The sequence below is a fragment of the Euprymna scolopes genome, chromosome 2, assembly GCF_053919585.1.
Source record: "Euprymna scolopes isolate OS-2025 chromosome 2, ASM5391958v1, whole genome shotgun sequence".
NCBI lineage: Eukaryota > Metazoa > Mollusca > Cephalopoda > Sepiida > Sepiolidae > Euprymna > Euprymna scolopes.
Genome location: NC_136483.1, coordinates 71,337,770 through 71,364,247, shown reverse-complemented (window position 1 = coordinate 71,364,247; position 26,478 = coordinate 71,337,770). Strand labels below are relative to the sequence as shown.

Sequence of the window (26,478 nt, the reverse complement as noted above, 5' to 3'; positions counted from 1 at the left end):
CCGTCGTTTTTTTTAATAGTAAATCAACTATTTTGTTTATTCAATGCCTAAACACAGAACAATTCATTTGCACACATTTCTTTTTTTCCAATGATTCTCAAAAAAAAAAAAAAAAAAAAAATGGTTAAACTGTAGTGAACCCTTTCCAATTTTGATTGAGGGCCTCTCTAATCAGTATGGATGGCCAGAAGTGTTATAAAGTCCTGGTTGGATGTAGAGTGTTATTTGAACTTTTATAAACCTTGTAAAGAATATATTTTTTAATTTGTAAATTATTCATTTCATTATCATTGTTTTCAAAAGTTTACAATTAAAAAACATTTCAAATTGAGAAATTAACCAAAAAATTAACACACACAAAAAAAATTTATAACGTATGATTAATGTTAAAAAAAATGATTAATGATTGATGTTGAAAAAAATAAGATTTTTATGATAAAAAAGATATTTCTATGATATTTATTTTTTATAAAATAAATATATTTTTCAAATAAAGACGTTTTATCTAAACTCCTTTAAAAATATATTCCTTATAATGTTTGTAAAAATTCAAATAAATCCTACATCCAACCAGTATTTTATAACAAGGCTCCGATCAAAATTGAAAAGACTTCTCTTCAGCTTAACCAAAACATATATACCTATTGTTGGCCTTTTTTAATAAATGGTAAAACAGATGTGTGTTTATACATACATATATATATATATATATATATGTATGTATGTATGTATGTATTAGTGTTGGGACGATTAATCGGACTCAGAAATTTTAAAAAATTGGGAACTTTTTAAGGTATCGGAAAAAATTTGAGCCTATTTTTCGATGCCAAAAACTTAACTGTTTTTTTGTTTGTTTTTATTTAAGACTTAATTTTCAATTGCTAGTATTAATAATAAAAAAAAAATATTGATTTTAAACTATCAGTAAAACTAAAATCTACAGATCACCTCGCCTACAGGTGTATTTTTATGTTTGTGAAAAAATATAGACATATTATATGGGTTTTTACAATGATCAAAAAAAAAAAAAAAAAATTCTATATCTAATTATTTGGAGATTTCAAAGGAATCAGTAATTGTATCAGAATCAGGAAAAATATTGGAATCGTCCCATCATTAATCTAACATATAAATCACTGTCGGTCTGTCTGTCTCCATATTTTCAAACTCTATGTCCTCTAAAACTAAAAGTCGCAGAGCAGCGCTAGGGAGCTCAAATGATTGGATTTTTTACAGGCCGTTCTTTTGTGGGTCTTTAGCTGGTCAAAAATGGGTCAAAATTGAAAAAAAAAATCGTTAAACATTTTGTACATTCATCTTAGTTTATTTTTAATTGGTTCATATGTATGTCATGTTGGTACAGTGGTAACAACACCAGCTTTGAATGCTACGGTTTCGATTCTAGCTGATGGCACCTAAATACTATTTTTTTTATTTTTACTTTTGAAATCACGGCTATAATAATATATACGAAATCTGGATAAATTAAAATATCATATTTAAGCGTATTTTACATCTAGGCAAAGTCGAGCGCCCCCCCCCCCCGCTAGTATATATTTATATATATATATGACATTAGCCATTGTGTTACCTCTAAGGTAGAACAGTTTTTTTTTATTATTATTATTTGCTGACTGCTTCTCATTTTTATTTTACTTATTTATTTTATTTTTTTCAAATAGTCACAGGTCGGCTGCTGGATCAACATGAATAGGTATGATTGGTGATTTATGCAAAATGTGAAACATAAGTTAATGATTTCGTAGCTGAACAATTTGGTGAGAAACAATTTGTCATGAATGGTGCAATGGGGGAAAACTGGCTTCAGGGATGTTTTTTAAATTTCCATGTTTTTTTTTTTTATATATAAAGAGTAATGACCCACTAAAAATGGAGGAAGAAAAATTTAAAAAAAAATGCAAAATTGGAATTGTCGTCTTTCCTTTTGGTTGTGTTATTCAGTCTTCATCATCAAGACATTCAATGTTCTCTGGAGTTGCAACTTCAACATCCTCATCTCCCATCTGTAAGAGAAAATGAATAAAAAATGGAAGGAAAGTTTTTTTTTATAGAATTGGATATTAATGGGTACATCAGCAGATATACTATATCTAATGATATACTGTAATATATACTATATCTAATGATATACTGTAATATATCAGTTAGTGTTGGGATGATTAATCAGATATCAGAAAAATTAGAACTTTGGCGGGCATTGGAATTGATATATCAGAAAATTTTTCTGCCTATTTTCTGATGTGAAAGATGTTTTGTTTCATTTTTGCCTTTGTTTAAAATTTTTCATTGATGATAAAATAATAATAGATTTTGAACTACTGTTAAAACTAAAATCTATAGATCAAAATCTATAGATCAAAATATAAGATAAAATTAAACATATTAGCATTTAAGCAGCTGTAGATCGCATCGCATCCCATTCCGTACATGACTGATGGTTACTGAAGATTGCACTGCTCATACAGAACGGGGCAGGTGAGACCTTGCTTTTTGTCCTGTGTGAGAACAGTGACCGACTCATCGACTTTGCTACCACAATTGGTTGTCACAAATACCAACTTTCAACACTATCACTAGTTTTTTTGTTTTTTTTTTCCCCCATAACCTTTTAGGTTGTATTATTGATAACCTTAAGTGGGAGGAGTTTAAAATCTATCCTTAAAAAAAGAGTTCTTTTTAAAAATTTCAAGTGGTCTTAAATTTTTAATCAGGAGTTCCTCTCATAAAATGGGGCTCAATTATTGATTCTCAGGCATATTGAAAGGTGGGGGGTTCAGTATGGGCAGCAGACATAACTTTGATCATGCACTTGTCCATGCGAGACTGTGTTTGCAGCTACAGGTAAAGCGGCCTCTGAAGTTCAATAATAGTCAATCTGGAAACAACTGCTGAAAACGAGTTTAAACAAGAGATTCGAAACCAGATTGCTCTTCTCTGGCCAGATATTATCTGGAAGCTGGAGGTGGAATAGAGTATGCTTAAATCTGCCATGGTGGAGGCAGCACGAGTGTATTTGAGAGTCATACATTGTTTCTGTTGGGATTAAATTACTGGCAAAATGCTGAAACTTGCAGAGAGAACAGAAAGAATTGTAGGTGCACCGAATTTCCGTATTGATGATAAGATTCTCAGGTGCTCTGGGTGAATTGTAATGTGCACTAGACCGCATTAATTGAAGAAACTGAGAAAACTGTAGCGTGGAAAGACTCACATAAGCTTTATCAAATTGTGAATCGAGTGAAGAAAACTTTGGGATCAACGAGATGCTTCATGGTCAGAACACAATTATCACTAATCTGACACTTCAACAAGCAGCACTATCACCCACCTCAAATGATAAAAACTGATGCTGAACTGGCCAAAACAGTATGACTGCAACACAACTAATGGTGGAAGACATACAGCAGGTTCTGCATTATCTGGATAACAACTAGGCTCCCAAAGACTTTCTCCATACTAGGGGTCCAAACTCCAAAATATTTCAAAGTTATCAAAAACACATTGTGAGTGAAAATGGTTATAATTCTGAGCTCCAAAAAATGTTTAATTTTTGTGGAATTCAGCTCAATAAAAATGATCCAAACTTTTTTCACAAAATTTGTGAATCTGTATGGCAATTTTAATGCATTTGACTATAAAAAGTTTGCATTTGTATTAAAATTATAATTTTAGATGAGCGATCAGGCTTCCCTAGAAACCTATGTTCACTGCAATACGATATGTCTTTGGTTTCTTGTGCAGAATTCCCTATACTAAAAAACAAAATTGAAGAAAAATTTGTATGATGTACATACCCATAACGAAATGAAAATATCACATTCCAAAATCATGTAAATTAATCAAGTAGTTTTATTTTTAAATAAGAAAATCAAATTTTAGGAGTATCTGAAGAGTGATTGTTTCACCTGCCATTTTGAAAAAAATCTCAAAAACAAGATAACTCAACAATAATTCATACTAAATTTATGTTGTAATGCATATGAATTTCTCTTTAATCATTTAAAAATTAATTTTGTTAGAAAAATAAAACTACTTAATTTACATGATTTTTGAAATATGATATTTTCGTTTTGTGACGAGTATGTACATCATACAGATTTTTCCTTATTTTTTTTTTTTTTATATAGAGGGAATTCTGAACAAGAACCAGCCTTTCTCTTATAACTGAAAAAAGCCAACAAGAAGTCCAAATTCTGCAGACTTGACACATTTTTAGAGATATCGGAATCAATATCGAAAAAATGTGTGTCTATTATTCAACGCCAAAAACGATTCCTTTAAGTATCTTTTTTCTGTTTGCTTTCGTTTAAAACAAAATCTTTTACTGCTGGTAGTAATAATAAAACAATAAATATTTATTGATTTAAAACTTTTTTTACCAGTAAAACTAAAATCTATAGTTCCCCACCCCCCGCCGCATGTTTGTTTTTACGTTTGAGAAAATAAATGCACGTTTAACATGTGCTTTTTACGGTAATTGGAAAAAAAAAAACCAGCAACCCTATAGTTTAATATTGAAAGATTTATAAAGAATTGTAATTGGAATTGGTAATTGTATCAGAATCAAGAACATAGGATGGAATCAGGAAAAATATCATTAATTTTTGCATGAGATAATTTTCACAGATGCATGAATTTGTAATAATATAGAGATTTCTATTTGCAAAAGAATGTTCAGTTTTGTTATCATATTCAACTTTTAAAAATTGGTGTACAAAGTGATAATATACAAACAAACGTAAATAAGTATATTGCTGTAGAGAATATATATATTTTTTTAATGTGCTAGTAACGATATAGGAAGAAGACATTGAAAAAACATTAGAAAACTGTTTAAACGTTGTCTTAAGGAGAATAGTTTCCCATCTCCCTGGAAAATTTCATCAGTATGCCCTGTATTTAAGAATTCAGGTGATCGATCATCCCCCTCTAAGTACAGGCCAATAAGTCTCCTGTGCGTCATGAGTAAGTTGCTGGAATCTGTGTTAAATACAGAAGTAATCAACCATCTCAACAAAAATAACCTTCTTAGTGACACTCAATATGCTTTCCGTTCTGCTAGATCTACAGCAGATGTGCTTACAGTTATATCACATAGGATTAGCAAATCTCTCGACGGAGGCAACCTTTCTAGGACAATTGCTCTTGACATATCTAAGGCCTTTGATAGGGTATGGCATAAAGGTTTACTTCATAAGATCTCTAGTTATGGTATAGCTGGAAATGTCTTTTCAATTATTAAATCATTTCTTTCTGATAGGTTCATAAGAGTAGTAGTTGAGGGGCAAAAATCAGAAGCTCACAGTATTAATGCCGGTGTCCCTCAGGGGTCCATCCTGGGCCCAACTCTTTTCCTGATCTACATTAATGATCTTCCAAATCACATCCTTACATCATTTGTAGACATTTATGCTGACGACACTACCATTTATGGTACCACATCTAAGACAGTAAACGACCAAGTTCTCTCCAATTCTCTCTCCTCTGATCTTGAGCACGTAGTACAATGGGGAAAGGAGTGGCTGGTTACTTTTAATGCATCTAAAACCAAGCTTCTCTCTTTACATCATCAACATTCTGATCCACATCTGGCATCAATTGAAATGAATGGCTCTCGTCTTCAGGAGGCCTCAAGTTTTGACAAGCTTCTGGGCTTGACCATTACTCCTGATCTTAAATGGAACACGTACATCAAATCTGTTGCCAAGGCCGCTGGAAAAATGGTGGGATCTTTCTATCGATCTGGTAGATATCTCACTGCTGATGCAATTCTCTATCTATATAAGAGCCAGGTAGGTCCAAGGATGGAATACTGTTGCCACATCTGGGCAGGAGTTTCTAGAAAGGACTTGTCCTGCCTTGATAGAGTTCAAAATAGACTTCATAGCCTCGTAGGAGATGTCCTTTTCTCTTCCCTGCAACCTCTATCTCACAGAAGAGATGTTGCGAGTTTGTCTCTGATGTATCGTTATTTTCATGGAAAGTGTTCGACTGAGCTTCACTCTATGGTCCCCCCTTGCCAAACTTTCACAAGAAACACTCGTCTAGCTGTAAACACTATCAATAATTCCCCCCACTCTTTATCTGTGCCTAAACCTAAACGTAGATTCCATGAGCAAAGCTTCTTTCTTAGAATTGCCCGCCTGTGGAATTGTCTTCCGTTTTCCTGCTTTCCGGCTGACTACAATATGGTTGTGTTCAAGTCTAACGTAAATAAGTTCTTGATGAGCCGTTCCATATAAGTTATCAAATTTACCAAATTTTCATTACTAATGATTACTATATTGTCCAATTTCTACTGTACACTCTTCAGCCCTTATCCTTGAGTGGCCCCTTGGCCTTGATAACGTGTTGATACCTATGTAAAAAAAAAAAAATTCCTTTTATTAGTTTAATTTTTGGTTCAAAAACAAAACATGTAGGCAATACTTGAAACACATAGGAAAGCAAATTCGTTCTTACCCTCATAACTACTTCCGTGTCTGCCAGGGCTTGTTTAGCCAAATATCGTTCTCTTTTGATCTTCAATTCAAGACTTTCAGGAACATCGGGCACAGCAACATCGATCAGGTGGCAAGCACTGAAGACAACGTGCTACAAGATAGGAAAAATACTGGATGTTAGGACAGATGACAATGTTGGATGTTCAGAACTGATAACCACTTGAATTCCAAAAATTATTTTGATGATTGATTGCGTTTCGTTTTAGTTTTACAACCTTTATAGTTTGGTCTGTCTGTTTTACGACATCCCAACCATCTTTTTAAAATTTTTTAATGCTGAAACAATTTTATGAATGACTCTCCGTGTATGATTAATTTAACACAAATTGTTATTTTTACCCAGCTCTGAGGAGAAATTCTTAGAAATTTAAATTAATCATCACAATAGATTCAATAGAATTTGAACTTGACATAATTGCATAGTCCGTGATCATATCCATTATGCCAGTCACTCAACTTCTAAAAATGTTGCCATTTCAAAGAGGAGAAAAGATGCCTTTATCCACATGCATATTTTATTATTATTGGACAACCAACATAGATAAAAAACGACGAAAATTACTTTGAGAGACAACGAGAGGGAAACAAATGAACCAAAATGCTTTTGTCTTCGTTTTGTCACTTAATATGTCTCTTCCACATCGGATGTAGGTTGCACATTGACCAAGTAACTTTCTTCATGAAACAAGTTATCATTTACGTTCATTTCTCTCGTATATACTGTCTCAAACTAAAAAAAATTATCTAACAATAAGTGCTAGATGGATATATTCTAACCTAGAAAAAACAAACAATTATTTCCCCTTTGTCAGAAATATCGTTCATAGAGTGAGAACTATAGGACAAAATAAGGGATGCTAGAGTTATGGGCCTGCCGAGAATAAACACAACGACCATTTTATACTATTCTCAAATACATGAAAATAGTTGGTTTTTTTTTGTTTATTTGTTTTTTCAAAAATAATAACTGTACCTAGCATATATTTTAAACAATCTACATAGAAAGATGGTTGTAATAAGGAGATAGGCAGCTTAGGATAACGGTTTTTCAATTTGAAACCATATAGTGAGAAATGAAAAATAACAGTACAAAAAAAACGTGAATTATTAATGCATGAATCTTTGCTGAACTAAATGCATTTCAGTAAATGTCTGAAAAAGTTGTCAGTGAATTATTTAAAATATATGTCTCAGTCTAATTTTTCTAACACATTATCATAAGTCTCATCTGAATCTGAAATCAATCTATCATTGCTAAACAATTACCAATGCAGATCAAAACAAATAGTCTATGACTGTTCATTGTAGTTGCATATGGGTATCTGGCCCTCAACTTGCAAGGACACTAAGACTAAGTTCTCAAATGATACCAACTCATCTAAACACTGTCCAGGTTCAACATCACTGAACTTTGGTGATCTAAATCCCATAAAAACAATATGAAGAAGATCATTTCTATTAGATTTCAGCTTTTTATGGCCAGCAGTATTTAGTGTCCTAAGACTGCTCCACTATGATCAAGGGTTACAATAGCTGCTCAAGATCTAAGCTTGATGACCAATGCTTTTAAGAAGGTGAGTGGTCTCAGTAATGACAACAACTACAGGTGCTGCCACACAGAAGAAGAGAGTGAACCACCTGAAATCCAGTTGTAAGGTTCTACTGGGGGACGACTACTATACAATGCGACACAAATGGAGGTAGGATGCTTTATCACTAGATAGAACAACATGATAAGAAAATTAAAGAAAAAAAAGAGAAATCAATACAATAAATATATTAGAACTTTCTTGGACTAAAAAAAAAGAAATCATTACAATAAATATATTAGAACTTTCTTTGACTAAAAAAAAATGAAATCATTACAATAAATATATTAGAACTTTCTTGGACTAAAAATAAAGAAATCATTACAATAAATATATCAGAACTTTCTTGGACTAAAAAAAAAGAAATCATTACAATAAATATATTAGAACTTTCTTGGACTAAAAAAAAATGAAATCATTACAATAAATATATTAGAACTTTCTTGGACTAAAAATAAAGAAATCATTACAATAAATATATTAGAACTTTCTTGGACTAAAAAAAAAAGAAATCATTACAATAAATATATTAGAACTTTCTTGGACTAAAAATAAAGAAATCATTACAATAAATATATTAGAACTTTCTTGGACTAAAAAAAAATGAAATCATTACAATAAATATATTAGAACTTTCTTGGACTAAAAATAAAGAAATCATTACAATAAATATATTAGAACTTTCTTGGACTAAAAAAAAAGAAATCATTACAATAAATATATTAGAACTTTCTTGGACTAAAAAAAAAAGAAATCATTACAATAAATATATTAGAACTTTCTTGGACTAAAAATAAAGAAATCATTACAATAAATATATTAGAACTTTCTTGGACTAAAAAAAAATGAAATCATTACAATAAATATATTAGAACTTTCTTGGACTAAAAAAAAAGAAATCATTACAATAAATATATCAGAACTTTCTTGGACTAAAAAAAAAGAAATCATTACAATAAATATATTAGAACTTTCTTGGACTAAAAAAAAAAAAGAAATCATTACAATAAATATATTAGAACTTTCTTGGACTAAAAAAAAAAGAAATCATTACAATAAATATATTAGAACTGTCTTGGACTAAAAATAAAGAAATCATTACAATAAATATATTAGAACTTTCTTGGACTAAAAAAAAATGAAATCATTACAATAAATATATTAGAACTTTCTTGGACTAAAAAAAAAAAAAGAAATCATTACAATAAATATATTAGAACTTTCTTAGACTAAAAAAAAAGAAATCATTACAATAAATATATTAGAACTTTCTTGGACTAAAAAAAAAGAAATCATTACAATAAATATATTAGAACTTTCATGGACTAAAAAAAAAAGAAATCATTACAATAAATATATTAGAACTTTCTTGGACTAAAAAAAAAAGAAATCATTACAATAAATATATTATAACTTTCTTGGACTAAAAAAAATGAAATCATTACAATAAATATATTAGAACTTTCTTGGACTAAAAAAAAAAGAAATCATTACAATAAATATATTAGAACTTTCTTGGACTAAAAAAAAAAAGAAATCATTACAATAAATATATTATAACTTTCTTGGACTAAAAAAAAAAGAAATCATTACAATAAATATATTAGAACTTTCATGGACTAAAAAAAAAAGAAATCATTACAATAAATATATTAGAACTTTCATGGACTAAAAAAAAAAGAAATCATTACAATAAATATATTAGAACTTTCTTGAACTAAAAAAAAAAGAAATCATTACAATAAATATATTAGAACTTTCTTGGACTAAAAAAAAAGAAATCATTACAATAAATATATCAGAACTTTCTTGGACTAAAAAAAAAAGAAATCATTACAATAAATATATTAGAACTTTCATGGACTAAAAAAAAAAGAAATCATTACAATAAATATATTAGAACTTTCTTGAACTAAAAAAAAAAGAAATCATTACAATAAATATATTAGAACTTTCTTGGACTAAAAAAAAAAGAAATCATTACAATAAATATATTAGAACTTTCTTGGACTAAAAAAAAAAAGAAATCATTACAATAAATATATTATAACTTTCTTGGACTAAAAAAAAAAGAAATCATTACAATAAATATATTAGAACTTTCATGGACTAAAAAAAAAAGAAATCATTACAATAAATATATTAGAACTTTCATGGACTAAAAAAAAAAGAAATCATTACAATAAATATATTAGAACTTTCTTGAACTAAAAAAAAAAGAAATCATTACAATAAATATATTAGAACTTTCTTGGACTAAAAAAAAAAGAAATCATTACAATAAATATATTAGAACTTTCATGGACTAAAAAAAAAAGAAATCATTACAATAAATATATCAGAACTTTCATGGACTAAAAAAAAAGAAATCATTACAATAAATATATTAGAACTTTCTTGAACTAAAAAAAAAAGAAATCATTACAATAAATATATTATAACTTTCTTGGACTAAAAAAAAAAGAAATCATTACAATAAATATATCAGAACTTTCATGGACTAAAAAAAAAAGAAATCATTACAATAAATATATTAGAACTTTCTTGAACTAAAAAAAAAAGAAATCATTACAATAAATATATTAGAACTTTCTTGGACTAAAAAAAATGAAATCATTACAATAAATATATTAGAACTTTCTTGGACTAAAAAAAAAAGAAATCATTACAATAAATATATTAGAACTTTCTTGGACTAAAAAAAAAAGAAATCATTACAATAAATATATTATAACTTTCTTGGACTAAAAAAAAAGAAATCATTACAATAAATATATTATAACTTTCTTGGACTAAAAAAAAAAAGAAATCATTACAATAAATATATTAGAACTTTCTTGGACTAAAAAAAAAAAGAAATCATTACAATAAATATATTAGAACTTTCTTGGACTAAAAAAAAAGAAATCATTACAATAAATATATCAGAACTTTCTTGGATTAAAAAAAAAAGAAATCATTACAATAAATATATCGGAACTTTCTTGGACTAAAAAAAAATGAAATCATTACAATAAATATATTAGAACTTTCTTGGACTAAAAAAAAAAAAGAAATCATTACAATAAATATATTAGAACTTTCTTGAACTAAAAAAAAAGAAATCATTACAATAAATATATCAGAACTTTCTTGGACTAAAAAAAAAAGAAATCATTACAATAAATATATCAGAACTTTCTTGGACTAAAAAAAAAAAGAAATCATTACAATAAATATATTAGAACTTTCTTGGACTAAAAAAAAAAGAAATCATTACAATAAATATATTAGAACTTTCTTGAACTAAAAAAAAAAAAGAAATCATTACAATAAATATATTAGAACTTTCTTGGACTAAAAAAAAATGAAATCATTACAATAAATATATTAGAACTTTCTTGGACTAAAAAAAATCACAAAAATGTGATTGCTAATCTATTGAAAAAGCAATGATTTCTAAAAAAAACATTCTCATTTTTTTTAATGTTAAAAACTAAAATTCAAGTTTTCTTCCCCACAAGAATTAAAACTCACCTCAAAAACAATGACAAAGGAAAGTCTAACGACTAAAAGCTGCCAATAGTATTTGGTGTAATTGCCCTCTCGGTCACGGAATGCCAAATATCTGCAAGGAAACAGAAGAACTGAAAGTTTTGTTTGCTCATGAAAGCAATACGAAATTTGCAATCAAGTCGAAAAATAAAAGATTCAGTGTCAAAGTCAGATTTGCAATTAAGTTGGATCTTTGCAATAAGTCCTGTGCAGAGATTACATTCTTGGGGCAGTATCACACACACATATGCAGTAATAAAACTGACAGTAGAAACTGACATTAATTTCGAAATATTAAATTTATTGAAAATCTAAAATCTTATTGACTGATCTCATTAACTTTGAGTTTTTTTTTTTTAATTTTACATTTTTGTTTATTTTATATTTTAATCTGAATAGAAGATTAATTATTTTTCATTATATTTTCAGCAAAATTTAATAAATAAACAGAAACATACAAGATATTAATATTAAGAGTTCTCTCTTCAAAATCCAGAACTTACACAGAATTTTTGCCTCTGTTTATGCCTCTTTCTTCATTTAACATTACTTTCTCTTGCCCATGGCTTAAACGTTTTTGATATTTTGCAAGTTCATTTTTTAGTTTACGCAGTTCAGCAGGTCAGTTGTCTCCAAAATTCACTCTGTATAAACTTGTCCAATCATCTCTTTCTAAGTCTTCCTTTTTTTTTCACTAATGAATCAACGCTTTTAAGGCCTGGAGGTCACTTGAGAATTAGGATTGATGAACTTGTCGTTTGGCAATGAACAACACCTTGAGAGGATTGGAAACGATGGGTCAGAATTTGATTATTTAAGTAGGTGGCTCTATGAGAACTTGTTAACATTGGATTTGAAAACGATCATATTGTATTTAGCTGGGAAGCAACCCCATGATATCATATTCCACAAATGGGAAATTCTGGGAAGTGGATGAGTCCCTTAACCCTTTGGTGTCATGGGGGTGCTTCATTATTTCATGCAGCATGTGTTGGGAAAGAATAGCCTGGCAGCACTCATTTCTCTCCAGGCTCTGAGCACATACAGCACCTGGTATTACCAAATAGTCACACATTTTAGTATTGATCAAACTCAATATCGCTTAACTTTGGTGATCTATTGGGAACCGGTGTATCAACATGATTGTGTCATATGTGGCATAATCTGGGAAGTAGACTTTGTTTATAGTTTGGATTCATTTTAGGTACATACATAGATGAAAGAAAATTCTTGCAATGGTTGACTAGCTTGACTGAGTGTTTGACCTTGTTGAGGAGTTTCTTGGCTTTTATAAGATGGTTCTCATAGATCTTGGTGGTGAGTAGTTGGCTTTTGTGACTCTTATATACTCTTGTATAAGGAATAAGGAAGATTCTTGTTCCCCACTTTCTTCATAGTCGCCACTTTGATGTCAATATCTCTCACAAAGGTGAGAGAGATTGCTTTGCCTGGATCTTGTTGCACTTTTTTTTTTCTTTTTTCAATTTCTCCACAAATTTCATTGTACAGACACAATCAGAATGCCGGCTATGATTATTTCTGCTAGCCACTGCTTCCTATCTCTATCACAATTCCTCAGCTCATATCTTGCAGCTATCAATGTATTTAAAACGTTTTGAAGCTGCAATGATTTCTGAATTTTTTAATCTGGCACAAATTATCATCAAGTAGGTCACCGTCTTCCAATATTTAAATGATTTTTTTAGGATGTCGTTCAGTTTTATACGATTCATGTGCTGTTATACTTAGGTTACTGCTCAACATTCAGCAGGAAGCAGTTTCTTATGTAATTTTAACTGTTCGAAATTCTGAAAAAGTGATGATATACAAAATTTTCTGATCAAGAAGACTGTTTGAAAAAAAAAAAGTAAAGGCATAATTTTATGTTAAACTAAAATTTTCTTATAATGTTATAAGTTAAACGAATATTTTTAAAAATTTCCTTTAATGTCAATATTTGAAGCTTAATCGATAATATTCAGAAGAATGTACCCCCCCCAAATAGAAAAACCTTTTTAGATGAAATATTGAAACGCACTGCACAAGACTACCAACAGTTTTAGTACATTTAAGCAATTGATAAATGTTAACTTGTGTATAGAAACTGCGTTAACTCTTTGAGAAAGTTTTCTTTTAAAAAGCCATGTTACCTGCATTCCTCTGAGAGGGTTCCATTTGGTGCATAAGCCAAAGTGAAGTTCGTGTAGCCTTTCAGGTCCCAGTCAAATTTGTATTGGTACAACATTCTCGGAAGGAATTCAGATGTGAAGGCGATCAAAAATGCCTGAAAAGTAAAAATAAAGTATGACTTAAAAAATAATTCCCCCAAACCAATGTCTATTTTACAAATGTTGTACAATATTTGGTTGTCATACGATTTTGGGGTCGAGTGTAGTTTGCCAGCTGCAAAAGGTTTTGAGCGATAGAGTAACCCTAGTTTCCCCTGTCCCCATCATAGGGAAGTGGATAGGTTTCGGTTTAGTTAAAAGTAAAAGTATGACTTAGAAGTATTTAGTTAAATCAGTTACCACCACCAATCACAATAATAATAATAATTGTCACTCAAGACCAAGGGAAGACCACAGGTTGTTCTCAAAGAGAATTCTTTGATGATAGCCTGTGTGAAGACTCCTAGTGAGTGAATAATAATAGGTTTAACTTCTGTTTTACTTGCTGGCATGAGTTGAATGGCTTTTAGAAATTGACATCCAAACTAACCTATCTCTTCCCGGGTCTTTATTTATCCCTTTCTCTCTCAAATCCATTCTTATGACATCATACCATGCTTTCCTTTGCCTTCTCCTGTCAATTGACTCTGCTACCTCAACTATTTCCAAGTACAAGAAAAAAAAAAGGAGTTACTCCTAACTCCCTTTCCACAAACTGAGCACGAGAATTTTCCTCTTTCTGGTGAGCTTTCCAACACTATACCCACTCATCATCACGTTGATCTTGGTAACATTCACTCTCAGACTTTTGCATTCTATAATAAGTCTTTAACATAACAAGTAGACCTTCCATTGTTTCACAGACAACCATTAAATTATCAGCACAAAGCATGTTTTCCAGGCAGCCCATATGAAACTTCAAGGAACAAATGAAAAGCAATGGAATCAGTACAGATTGAATTTTAATGAAGAAACATGTGATGTCTGGATAGATAGGGGCGCTCGTACCCCTGTTGGAAAGGGTGTCGAAATCCTAGTTAAGCAACTTATAGCTAAGAAAAATAGATTTATTCATAGTTAAGATGAATATAAATTTTATTTTAAGTAAACACGTGATTCTTTTGTCATCTTTCTTCCATTACTGCCCAATAATCTACCCGAGAGATGAATAACACCCTTTAAGAATATAAAGAGCATTAAAAACGTTTTTTCTTCTGAACAAATCTGAATTATTTTTTGATTGGTTAAAATGTCTATGAGAGAAAAATAAAAACAACAAAAACAAAAATAAAGCAATTTACGTTAATTATTTTTTAAATAACTTATTCATTGCTTGTCAGCTCACTTTTGTTAAAAATTTGATTTCCTTTAAACAAACTCAGATGCCGGCCTAAATAATTGGCTAAATTAATTGCAGCTTTAAAAATGGCCTCCCATATTTGAAAGATTAAGATATCAAATATCAGGTTTTATGTTCAAATATGGAAAAAGAAAAAAAACAAAAAAAAAACTTACATTACTCATGACAGCCAGTTGAGCAAGCGATTCCATAATTTTGAACCAGACACCAATGTCTTCAGCTCTGTCTGCAACTGGACGGCGAGTTTCCATCACAAATTTTTGAGCATCAAGTCGAATTTCAACCCAATTATTAATCAGGGCAAAAAGTGGAGCCAAAGGGAAAGCAGCCACAAATATGGTTATGAATCCAAATTGTAAAACTGAAAAGAAAAAAAAAAAAGGATATGTAAATAAATTTTTCTAATCTATTCCATAAAGTTATCTTGTTGGATTTTCAAAGTTAAACGCAAATAGTAGCCTGTCTAACATATCAATATTTGATTCAGACTAGCTTTCTTTTTTTTTTTTTTTTTCACTATGTTATTATTACGAATCTAATTTATTTGGATTCATCTTTTCCAATAATTATTTAAGCCATGTAGCAGTAATGTTAAAGTAGAACCATTTTTCCTTACTGACTTAAACAGAAGCAATATCTTAATCCCCACATAAGAAATAAATGACAGGGGGGGGGATCGAAGTACATTGTTTTTATTGTGAAATTAAGCTATAACCTTATTTATTCTATGATTATCTCATATGAGATATGAAAAACTGTGCATCAGATTTGTGAAGAAATTCCCATCCCTTAAGATGAAAGAAGCTTGTTTTCAATCTGCACAATCAAATTACAATGAGTTTGGTAAACTTAAAAAAAAAAAAAAAGAAAAACTAAATAGATATTGTTGTTGTTGTTTAAAAAAAGGATTTTGGACATTTTTTACTGTAGATAACAAAATGAAAAAAACAAGTATGAGCTGCATTCAATAAGTTTCCAGACTTTTTTCGTATGGACATTTTCACTGAAAGTACGCACATGAAACTCTAGTCTCCTTTGAAGTAATCCTCTCCAGCTGCAATGCCTGTGTTGCACCATTCCAACAATTTTTGGAAGGCCTCATGAAAGTCCTCTTATGTGAGCATGTCATTGGCCCTCGTCAAAGCCTCTTTCATCTCCTCAATTTTATTGCATATCGTTCTTCTAAAGTGTCCTCACGTCCAGATTGCATTTTTGAAATTCATCAGCTGTGACAATCAGGCTTTAGTAGAGTGTATTCCAATTCCTGCTGTAGCTGTCCATTTGAACATGAAATCATAAAAATTGGTCATTCATTTCATAAGATATATAGCAATAACATATCGAAATTTCAAGAGTCTACAGCAATTTTAAACGCCTGTACAAAAAAAGTTTGGAAACTTATTGAAAGCACCTTGTAAATAACAAGTGAATGTTATAAGAAATAAAATAGGTTACTCTTCTATCTAGCTGGATAGGTTTTTAGTGCTTTAACTTATTTTAAAGCGTTTATTCAGTTTGAAAAACAAGTAATGTCGAGTGTTAGGTGAGGACAAAAAAAAATGGCCGACACGCAAGTTTTCTAATCTTTGGAGTCTGGATAATCACTCAAAAATAGAAAACTAAACAAAATACTGGTAAAAACTCACCCATTAAATGTCACGGTAACATTTATTTGTAATGTACTTGTTTTTTTTTTTATCACTTTTTCATGTTGTTGTCTATAGTAAAAAATGCGTGGACTTTATCATCGCTAGCCAATGAGAAAGAAAGATGTACACCCAAAAGAATAAAACATTTAACTGCAGTCATTTTTTTTTAAACAAACAAACAAACAAACAAACAAAAACAATTTTTTTACCCATTTCTAAGTATTCTTCAAATAATCCTCCATGTTGAATTAAATAGAAATCTTTATCAAATTGAGTTTTGAAGCTATCTTCCTTCATTTTGACTTTGAAATGATGCCAGTAAGCTTTTAATTTGCTGAAAAGAGAAAACAAAAAAGAAATAACTTGTAAATATCAGAACATTTGTTTCCATCGATTTACAAACTAAGTAGAAACTTGACATTCTGTTTAACACCGTTTATTCCAAGTAAATACTTCTGCAGCTCCATTTATGGAAAACGAAGATTAAATTTATATATTTAAAAAATACATTTTATAAAAAAAAGATTAAGAATTTGATTAACTCTTTTCATAACGTTTGATTCAATGCATTTTAAATTTATTTTTTTTATTGCATTTTCACCACAAACAAGACACAGCATCATTTTCATGTAGGGGCTACTATCTGGGACACAATTGCAGGGACAATGTGTAGGGAGTTTAGCAGCAAGATGACTGTTTACATTACACTTGAATTTTTGCATGTCAGGAACTTGGAAGTGAATTCTAAAGTCTAGCAATTCTGGGGAAGAAACTATTAGAGTAGAAGGCTTTCTGGTATCTGAGGATCTCTAGTGTGTAGGAGTGAAATTTTGCTTTTTGTCGGGTTTGTCGGGGGTATCTACGTCGAGGGGACACAAGGGCTGAGGTACACCTGCATTTATATCATATTGTTTAGATGTACGACCATCGAGGACAACCTGGATTCTTCTCTTATTTAAAGATTTAATTATGTTAAGTATTCGTCCAGTGATACTGTATGATCTGATTTTCCTGAGAAGACCATCATGCCATACCCTGTCAAAAGCCTTAGATATATCTAAGGCTACCGCTCTACCCTCCACTGCTTTGTCCAGTGTATGGTATATACATTCAGAGATTAAAGTTAGGATATCTGCTGTAGAATGGGCTTACCAAAATCCATATTGTTGGTCAGTCAGAAGTTAAGCAGCTATAAGGTGACGGACTAGAGCTTGGTTAATTATGGACACAAATATTTTGGTGAAAAGTGGGAGGAGGATAATAAAGCGATAATTTAATGGGTCAGTTCTTTCACCAGAATTTTTGTAAACTGGTACCACAGAAGCAGTTTTCCAGAAGTCAGGAAAGCATGATTTGTTAAGGCATTTCTTGAAAAATTTGAGAGGACTGGGACAACCTCAGCAGATCATTTCTAAAAATTTTTTAGTACAGCCGGGATGGGATCGGGTCCACATGCTTTTGAGGTGTCTAGGTTTTTTATGATATTATGCATTTGAGAAGGGATGATTTTCAGATCATCTAGTGTAGTGTTTGTTTGCAAAGGAAAATCAGGGAGGGAGTGGTTTGCTGGGTCCAATGTAAAGTTTGAGGCAAACCGACTGGTAAGCATGTTAGTCTTCTCGATTGCCGTGCAAACAACCTCATGATTGTTTGATAGTGGGGGAATTGTTGATTGACCATTATTTACTACACTGTTATAGATTTTCCAGAAATCACAAGTTTCTAATTTCTGAGCTTCAATGCGTTTTTTGCTGGTTTTGGTGTATTCTCTCTTAGCTGTCTCTATTTCTTTCTTACAATTACTTCTAGCTTCTATAAACTTTTGTCTGTTTGTACTGGACTTATATTGGATAAATCTGCAATATGCATGCTGCCTTTGAGCAATGGCAGCTGCACAAGTAGAAGTAAACCATTGAGGAGAGTGGTGTTTGCTATAGAACTTCCGTGTGGGAACATGTGCTTCAATTGCTGCTTTAAACCATTCAGTGATCTCATTTATGCACTGTTTTGCAAGAAAAGATATTTCCCCATGAGGTATCTCTGATGAGATCCCTGATGGCTTCCCAGTAAGCCTTCGCATAATACCTTGTCGTTTTTGAGTAATGGGTCTTCAGTTTTAGGTTGAGAGTTTAGGGTGATTTCTACTATTATCACCGCATAATCAGCATTGCCAAGTGGCCTATGGGCATTCATTACAGTCATTGGGAACTGTGGTCAGAAATAGATTTAGAAGTGAGGCATGTTGATCTTGCTGATCTGGGAAATGTGTCAGAAACGTAACTGTTTGTGATAGAGAATGAGATATAGAGAAGCTATGTTTTATGCTACCCCTTATGTTTGTAAGTAGAGAAACCAGGCCAATTACTGTTGTGGACATTAAAGTCACCAAATTCATGTACTTGTGCACTAGTTGATACTAGGAAGAGTGCTGTATCTATGCTGTTAGAGACTTAGTTGATTAGGGTATAGTCCTGGATCAAGGGAAAGTGGTAAAGAAAATATAAGTATTTAACACTATATTACAGGTTAAATCTAGAGCACATGAAGGCCTGGTTGTCTAATTCTAGTTTTAATTCTCTTGTCAAGGGGAGGGTGTTTCGAATATAGACTCCAACTCCATGTATATGTCTGTCTGAGTCCTTACGGCAAAGTGGGAGATAACCAGGCATGTTAAAGTGGTTAAAGAGGGTAGAGGAGTGTAGGTTAGTTTCACTTAGCACCAAGATATCTGGGGTGTTTGCAAGGAGAAATGATTCAACATCATCTAAATTCGTTCTAAGCCTGCGGATATTCGTGAATGCAAGCCTCAAAGGAGGACACAAATTGGTTTTGTTTGAGTTTATGTCTGATTTGATCGTGATTTTTGATTGAACTCTCATTTTATTTTATTTAAAAGTTTCAGTTTAAGGGTGGGAGGTACTGGACAAAGTGTAGAATACCTAACATGCACCATAAGTAGACCATCAGCCCACTCTTCATCTACAAGATTGTGGCCTCAGGAAAGCTTACTGGAGATAGATGCAGGGTCCCTTTCCATGCACAAGATGGCACTACAACCATCTCGATATTATACAAGTGATGGTGGAGCAGCTGCTCTAAGTGCTACCAATAAGTTAGGCCTCCTCTATTGTCAGTCAGAATACAGCAGTATCCTCAACCCATCAGACAAAAATCAACCCAATACAATGGCATTGGAATATATGGCACTCAAGCTCCCCCAAAGTGCCCAGTTTTAGGGGATGGGAATGCATCTGGCTAATAGACAATGAAGGAGTATGAAAGCCGGGCGATAGGCAGAGCCTATCTACTCCTTAAGTAGTTTAGGTTTGCAAACTGGTAATTTGTTTGAGTCACCAGCTCTAGGAAGGTCGTCGACTAGGACTGAAGAAGCCTCCCTTCCCTTTATTTAGTGCCAAGACGTATGGGGTCAGTAGCACAGGTTTAGCTTCAGAATTTTCCTTCTCCTAAATAGATGACCTGAGAAGATTTACGGGTCTATCAGCACCGAGAGGGTTAACCCTGCACCTAGATCCTAAACCAAGTATTTCTGCAACCCCGCATGGAGAGTTATAATTAATTGCATACGAAAGGTTATATATCTTCTGAAAAGTTATACTGCTTAAAATAATTGAAAATGATATTATTATGCTTTCCATTTCATTGTTACTGGAAAAAGAGGGGGTAAGTAAAAATCATGCGGGGGGGAAAGCAACTTGGTGCCGGTCCACAAGTTCAAAGAGATGCAGGCTTAGCTTTAGAAGGAATGCTACGACTTTATACCTTTCTCTCATTGGCCCACCCTCCTCCCCCTATCTGGACTACTTCATTTGATCATACGTGGAGAACATCACTAACATGACCTCCTACAACATCAAAGCCAACTTAATTGTCACCATCCACGAGTATTTGTCAAGCTCTTGCCGGCGCTTGTGGAAAAGGCATGCTCCCAGTTCTGTATCACGGCGGTGATTGAGGCTGAAGGTGGCTACATTGAATAAATGTCAGCTCTATTACATAATCAAGTTACCTGAATTGATGTTTTTCAATAAAAGTTTTAAAATAAAGCTGTAGTGTTGTTTTTTTAGGGCGACAATTTTATTGTTCCACTCTGTATTAAAATTAAAATAAAATGATTTTGCTTTTATGAAATAATTAGAATGTCAAAATAAATTATGATAGGCATTTTTTAAATTTTTATGAAAATGTATAACTTAAAAAAAACGAAATTTTGAAAATGTATGACTTAAAAAACTTTTTAATGTACAGTCTTTGTAGTGTTATGTCTCTTTAAGAAAATTCTGAAATGAATGCAAGTTGTCATTACATAAAAATGTATGATTTTTTCCAAAAAATTAAATCTTACAAAAGTTAACTTTCGTAATAATGAAAATAATAATTTAAAATTATAAACTTTAAGAACTTCTTGAATTGTCTCCTCTTTATTCCAAGTGGAATTCTTCTTCTTTAAAAAAAAACAAATAAGAAAAGAAATGTCGCCAAAATCTAAAACACACAAGTACCGAAATAGAATTTAAAACTCACGGAACAACAACTTCTTGAACATTGTTAATAATCTGTTTTCCAATCATGATGACGCCGAGTTGTTGAGCAAGTTCCATTAAGCATCCTCCATTACTGCACTATAAAGATGAAGATAAAAAAAAAGGTCAGATGGGATGATGTTAAAGATATTGAAGTGTGTTTTCTTTCTTTTTTTTCTTTTTTTTTTGTAATTTTTAAAACTTATACTAATTTTTCCATGACACATAAGTACGTAATAATGTTTTAATCTGAAATTGGTTGGGTCAAACAATCACCAATGTTAGCACCAGACACGTACGAAAGCAAATACTTACAATTGTACAAATTATATTTTATTCGTTTTAAGTCACATAAAAGTCTAGTGGGACTGTTTACTATTTATGAAAAATGACACACAAAAAAAATAATTTAATTAATACATAGACTTTTAGGCATAAATTTTTTCATTCCCATACATATATTTTTTTTACCTTTTTACCCAAAAGACCATTGTCTAAGTAGGACGTCACCAAGTATGAAAGAGTGAATGCGGTATTATGGTGAAAGAAGATACTAGCTAAGAGGATGTTTTTGTTTAGTTCTGGCGTGACAAGGATGACCAACGGCCTCCATTTCACCACCCCCTTTTGAGTTGGCCTTGTGCCTAAGTTTTTTGTTCAGTTGAAACTTACATTGTAATTTTAGCTTGAATAAATAATTTAATATCTCAATCTTATCATTTTATCTTGTGGCAAGTACTGTTAAACACTAAAAATATATGTATATTCAATATTCTATGTTACCTTATAATAGTGTATGCCTATATTCTTACAATAATAAAATTATATATATATATACACTAATGGGGGTGGGGGATGCCCACTTTGCCCGGTTGTAAAATGCGCTTAGATATAACATTTTAACTTATCCAGTTTTCGTATATATTATTATAGAGTTGTGATTTTCACAGTAAAAACATCAAAAAAAGTATTTGGGTGCCATCAGCTGGAATCAAAACTGAAAGCAAAACTGTAGCATTCAAAGCTGGTGACGTTACCACTGTACCAACGTGACACTCATATGAACTGATTAAAAATAAACTAAGATGAATGTACAAAATTTATAACGATTTTTTTTCAATTTTTACCTTTTTTTTTGACCCCTTAAAAACTATTTTAACCGGTTAAAGACCCATAAAAGAACGGTCCATAAAAAATCCAATCATTTGAGGTCTACTACTTTTAGTTTTGGAAGAGAAAGAGTTTGAAAATATGGAGACAGACAGACATAGTGCCTTTTATATATATATATATATATATATATATATATATATATATATTAGCTGTACATAACTAGCGCTGCTCGGTTGTACACTATGCTTAAACATGATATTTTAATTTATGCAGATCGCGTATGTATTATCAATCCTTTATTGAATATTATATATTACAGGGAATAATTTGCGCAGTGGACTAATTTGCAAAAAAACAAAAAAATAATAATAATAAATAAAAAATAAAAACAAAAAAATAATAATAATAAATAAAAATAAAAACAAAAAAATAATAATAATAAATAAAAATAAAACAAAAAATAATAATAAATAAAAATAAAAACAAAAAATAATAATAATAAATAAAAATAAAAATAATAATAATAATAAATAAAAATAAAAACAAAATAATAATAATAATAATAAATAAAAATAAAACAAAAAATAATAATAAATAAAAATAAAAACAAAAAAATAATAATAATAAATAAAAATAAACAAAAAATAATAATAATAAAAAATAAAAATTATAATAATAGATAAAAAAAATAATAATAATAAATAAAAATAAAAAATAAAAAATAATAATGAATAAAAAAAAATAATAATAATAATAAATAAAAATGAAAAATAAACAAATAATAATAATAAATAAATAAAAAATAATAATAATAAATAAAAATAAAACAAAAAATAATAATAATAAATAATAAAAATAATAATGATAAATAAAAAAAATGATAAATAAAAATAAAAATAAAAATAATAATAATAAATTAAAAAATAATAATAATAATAAATAAAAACAAAAAATTAATAATAATAAATAAAAATAAAAACAAAAAATAACAATAATAAATAAAAAAAAAATAATAATAAATAAAAATAAAAAACAAAAAATAATAATAAATAAAAATAAATAAAAACAAAAAATAATAATAATAAATAAAATAAAAAAATAATTATAAATAAAAATAAAAACAAAAAATAATAATATTAAATAAAAATAAAAATAAAAAAAAAATAATAATAAATAAAAATAAAAACAAAAAAATAATAATAATAAATGAAAATAAAAAATAAAAAATAATGATAAATAAAAATAAAAAAATAAAATAATAATAATAAATAAAAAAAATTAAAAAATATATATAAAAAAATAATATCATTCATCAAATTCCATTTGTGTTTTTTTACAATATCACATCAGCTGATATTTGGGCTTGATGATGAATGCCCTGGAAAAGTTACTTCTGATTAATGTTTAGTTTTAAAATATACAAACGAAGAAATGATTTGCGGCGATTTTAAATGGTACCTCTTCTTTTATCGTAAATTGAACTTATTAAATAAAATGGTGAGGTACACCCGGGATTGTACAGAGGATTATTTGATCTGTAATCGTATACTCTACTACTATACTATAATAATAATTATTATTATAGTAAATCTGTCTTTTTTTTTTTAAATAAATGATTTGCTGAAATTGCATTATCTCCCTTTGCCAGTGTAATGCAAAATATTCCTCTGTAGAAATTATTATTATTTTAACTATAAGAGAGAAAAGCTATTTTTTAAATCGGATTTTTTCAATTTTCGATACTTATCGGATGAATTTCTGTACAAAACATATCTAAGAACACTGCCAGGCATATAAATTAGCTTTGTGTGAAATTTGCAAAAGATAAGCTCAGCCGTTTTGGAACCTATGAGGAAGGAACTCACACAAAGTGACTTTTATATAACAGTAGATAGATGGATATATTGTTAGTTAACATTTTAAAACCAGAAGATCTATTTAATTATCATTCATAATATTTTATTCATATTTTTAATGGAGTATGTCTTACACGTGTTTCGTTGAATAATGGAAGCCCACTAAACAACTCATTAGAGACAAAAATATATTCCTCAGAAAATAGTTGGACAAATCTTTTTTTGTTTCCTTAAAATGGAAAAGGATAATCGGAAAAAATATTGATAAAATGAAATGGAAATATTTAAAGTTCACAGAAATGTGGGAATTAAAACACTTGATTATTGCTGTGTTTATAGGAACCTACTCTTAAAAAAAAACCTATTGAATTCAACCAATGTGTGTAGAATCAGTCTTTTGTTGGCATATCCGTATGGGATAGAGTAATTTCTGTAGGAAATCTTAAGTAGAGTGATAATAAAGTTGAAATATGAAAAAAAGCAACCAAAAATGTAGCTAACTCTCATTATAAATTTATTTCAACCTAATACGATCTTTTCAAATGGACAAACCGGTTGAGGATTGTTGCCCGCCTGAAAAGTTTATAAAAAAAAAAAAAAAAAAAAAAGCCGTTTTGTTGTTTTTAAGAGGAGGAGGGGATATTATTGTGTAGTTAGGCAAATTTGTACATTCAATTATATTTCATCAAAATATAAGTAGTTCTACCTACCAGGCGTTGCCCAGGATACAATGCAGTTATTTTGGTTTTAAATTTTTATTTGTTTGCAGACTTTTATACTTATATAGAATAGGAAATAAAATGTTAAGTGACGACTGTTTATAAATTTAATTAAAATCTTGGTTGTTTTCCTTGATTATTTTGAGTACTCCGTTCCATTTTACCGGCTATACTTGTGGAACTATATAATTTTTAAAATAAACTGCAGTAAAGTATATTATTATAGTATCAATAAGATGATGCAACAATAATAAATGCAAATTTGCTCATCAGAATCAAAGTGTCATATGTCAGCTTAACTGCTACTTAGGTCAAAATTAAAAAAATTCAAAAGATATTTTTCAGATGGATTTTGTCTTTAAGAATACTTTGTTATGAATTTTTGGATATAATGTGTACGCGTTTGTAAGCTAAGTACGAAAATGAAAATGAACAGGTATTCAATGATTTGAAACAAAATCCTCATAGTTAACTAGTCAAAAAATATATAATTGAGACAGTTTCACAGTGAAGAAGAATCACATGCAATTAAAATACACTGCTCTTCTCAACAAATTTGAGTTCCAACCAATAAAGATGAGTGGAGTAATTGGTTTTATCAAGTGAAACTTCCTCAGCCACTTAGGTCTAGCAATGACATGTCATGCCAGAGACCAGCATTGGCTTCTCGTTCATCATTGAACCGGTTGGCCTCGACAGAGGGGATGATAAATGACCTGACAGTGTTTCCCTTGTCAAACGGCATGTCGCTAATATGAGACGTGATTTGTGCCCCCATTTTTTGCCCTCTTGTCAACAGTGACAAATTCCAAACATGTGGCAAGCGATCAAAGTATGTCGATCTTTTCTGACGGATTTGATCACTGTGGAGATGAGTGAAACGATTGGTTTTATCGCATGAGACTTCCTCAAACACCTGGGACTATCAATGTTATACCATACTAGAGACCATCATGAGTTGACTTAGCTATATGAGCACCTCTTTTGTGTTTCGTCTGTCTGTTTCATATTTTTACAAGTTTAGAAGGATTTCTCTTTCCCGTTCGATGTATACATCGAACACCAGGGATATTTTTTTAAAATAAATTCTTCTTATTGTTACGTAACCTGCTCCGCCGACCCTAACGGAGTGGGGTTTGCAACAAAATGGATTCTTTCCAACTGCATATTGACTGAATGTGATTTCCATATCAGAGCGTAATTGGTGTAAACTATTAATAAAAAAAAAAATAAAATAAAAAAACACACACAAAAACGTTACATTTTGCATTTATGATGATTTCCCATTGAAATATATGTAAAATTCACGTCTTCTGACTTTTTATTTTGAAACATGATTTAAATGCTATTATATATAATACTAGCAGGCCACCCGGCGTGGCCCAATTGAAAAATACACTTAAAAATGATATTGTAAGAGAACAC

At 30.3% G+C, this 26,478-nt stretch overlaps 1 protein-coding gene across 4 annotated transcripts in view; it reads right to left on the bottom strand.

Moving 5' to 3' along the window:
* Positions 1-1,726: 1,726 nt before the first annotated feature.
* The window catches only part of LOC145292167 (anoctamin-7-like), a 284,614-nt gene continuing 259,862 nt past the window's right edge, over positions 1,727-26,478 (bottom strand). For all 4 annotated transcript variants that reach the window (XM_080138379.1, XM_080138368.1, XM_080138400.1 and 1 more), the window contains 7 exons: positions 21,367-21,464; positions 17,034-17,158; positions 15,331-15,536; positions 13,798-13,931; positions 11,630-11,720; positions 6,484-6,615; positions 1,727-2,024 (listed from right to left, as the gene is read on the bottom strand). In XM_080138379.1, coding sequence (XP_079994505.1) covers positions 1,959-2,024; positions 6,484-6,615; positions 11,630-11,720; positions 13,798-13,931; positions 15,331-15,536; positions 17,034-17,158; positions 21,367-21,464 — 852 coding nt within the window. In that variant the 3' untranslated portion in view covers positions 1,727-1,958. The remainder of the gene's footprint in view (positions 2,025-6,483; positions 6,616-11,629; positions 11,721-13,797; positions 13,932-15,330; positions 15,537-17,033; positions 17,159-21,366; positions 21,465-26,478) is intronic.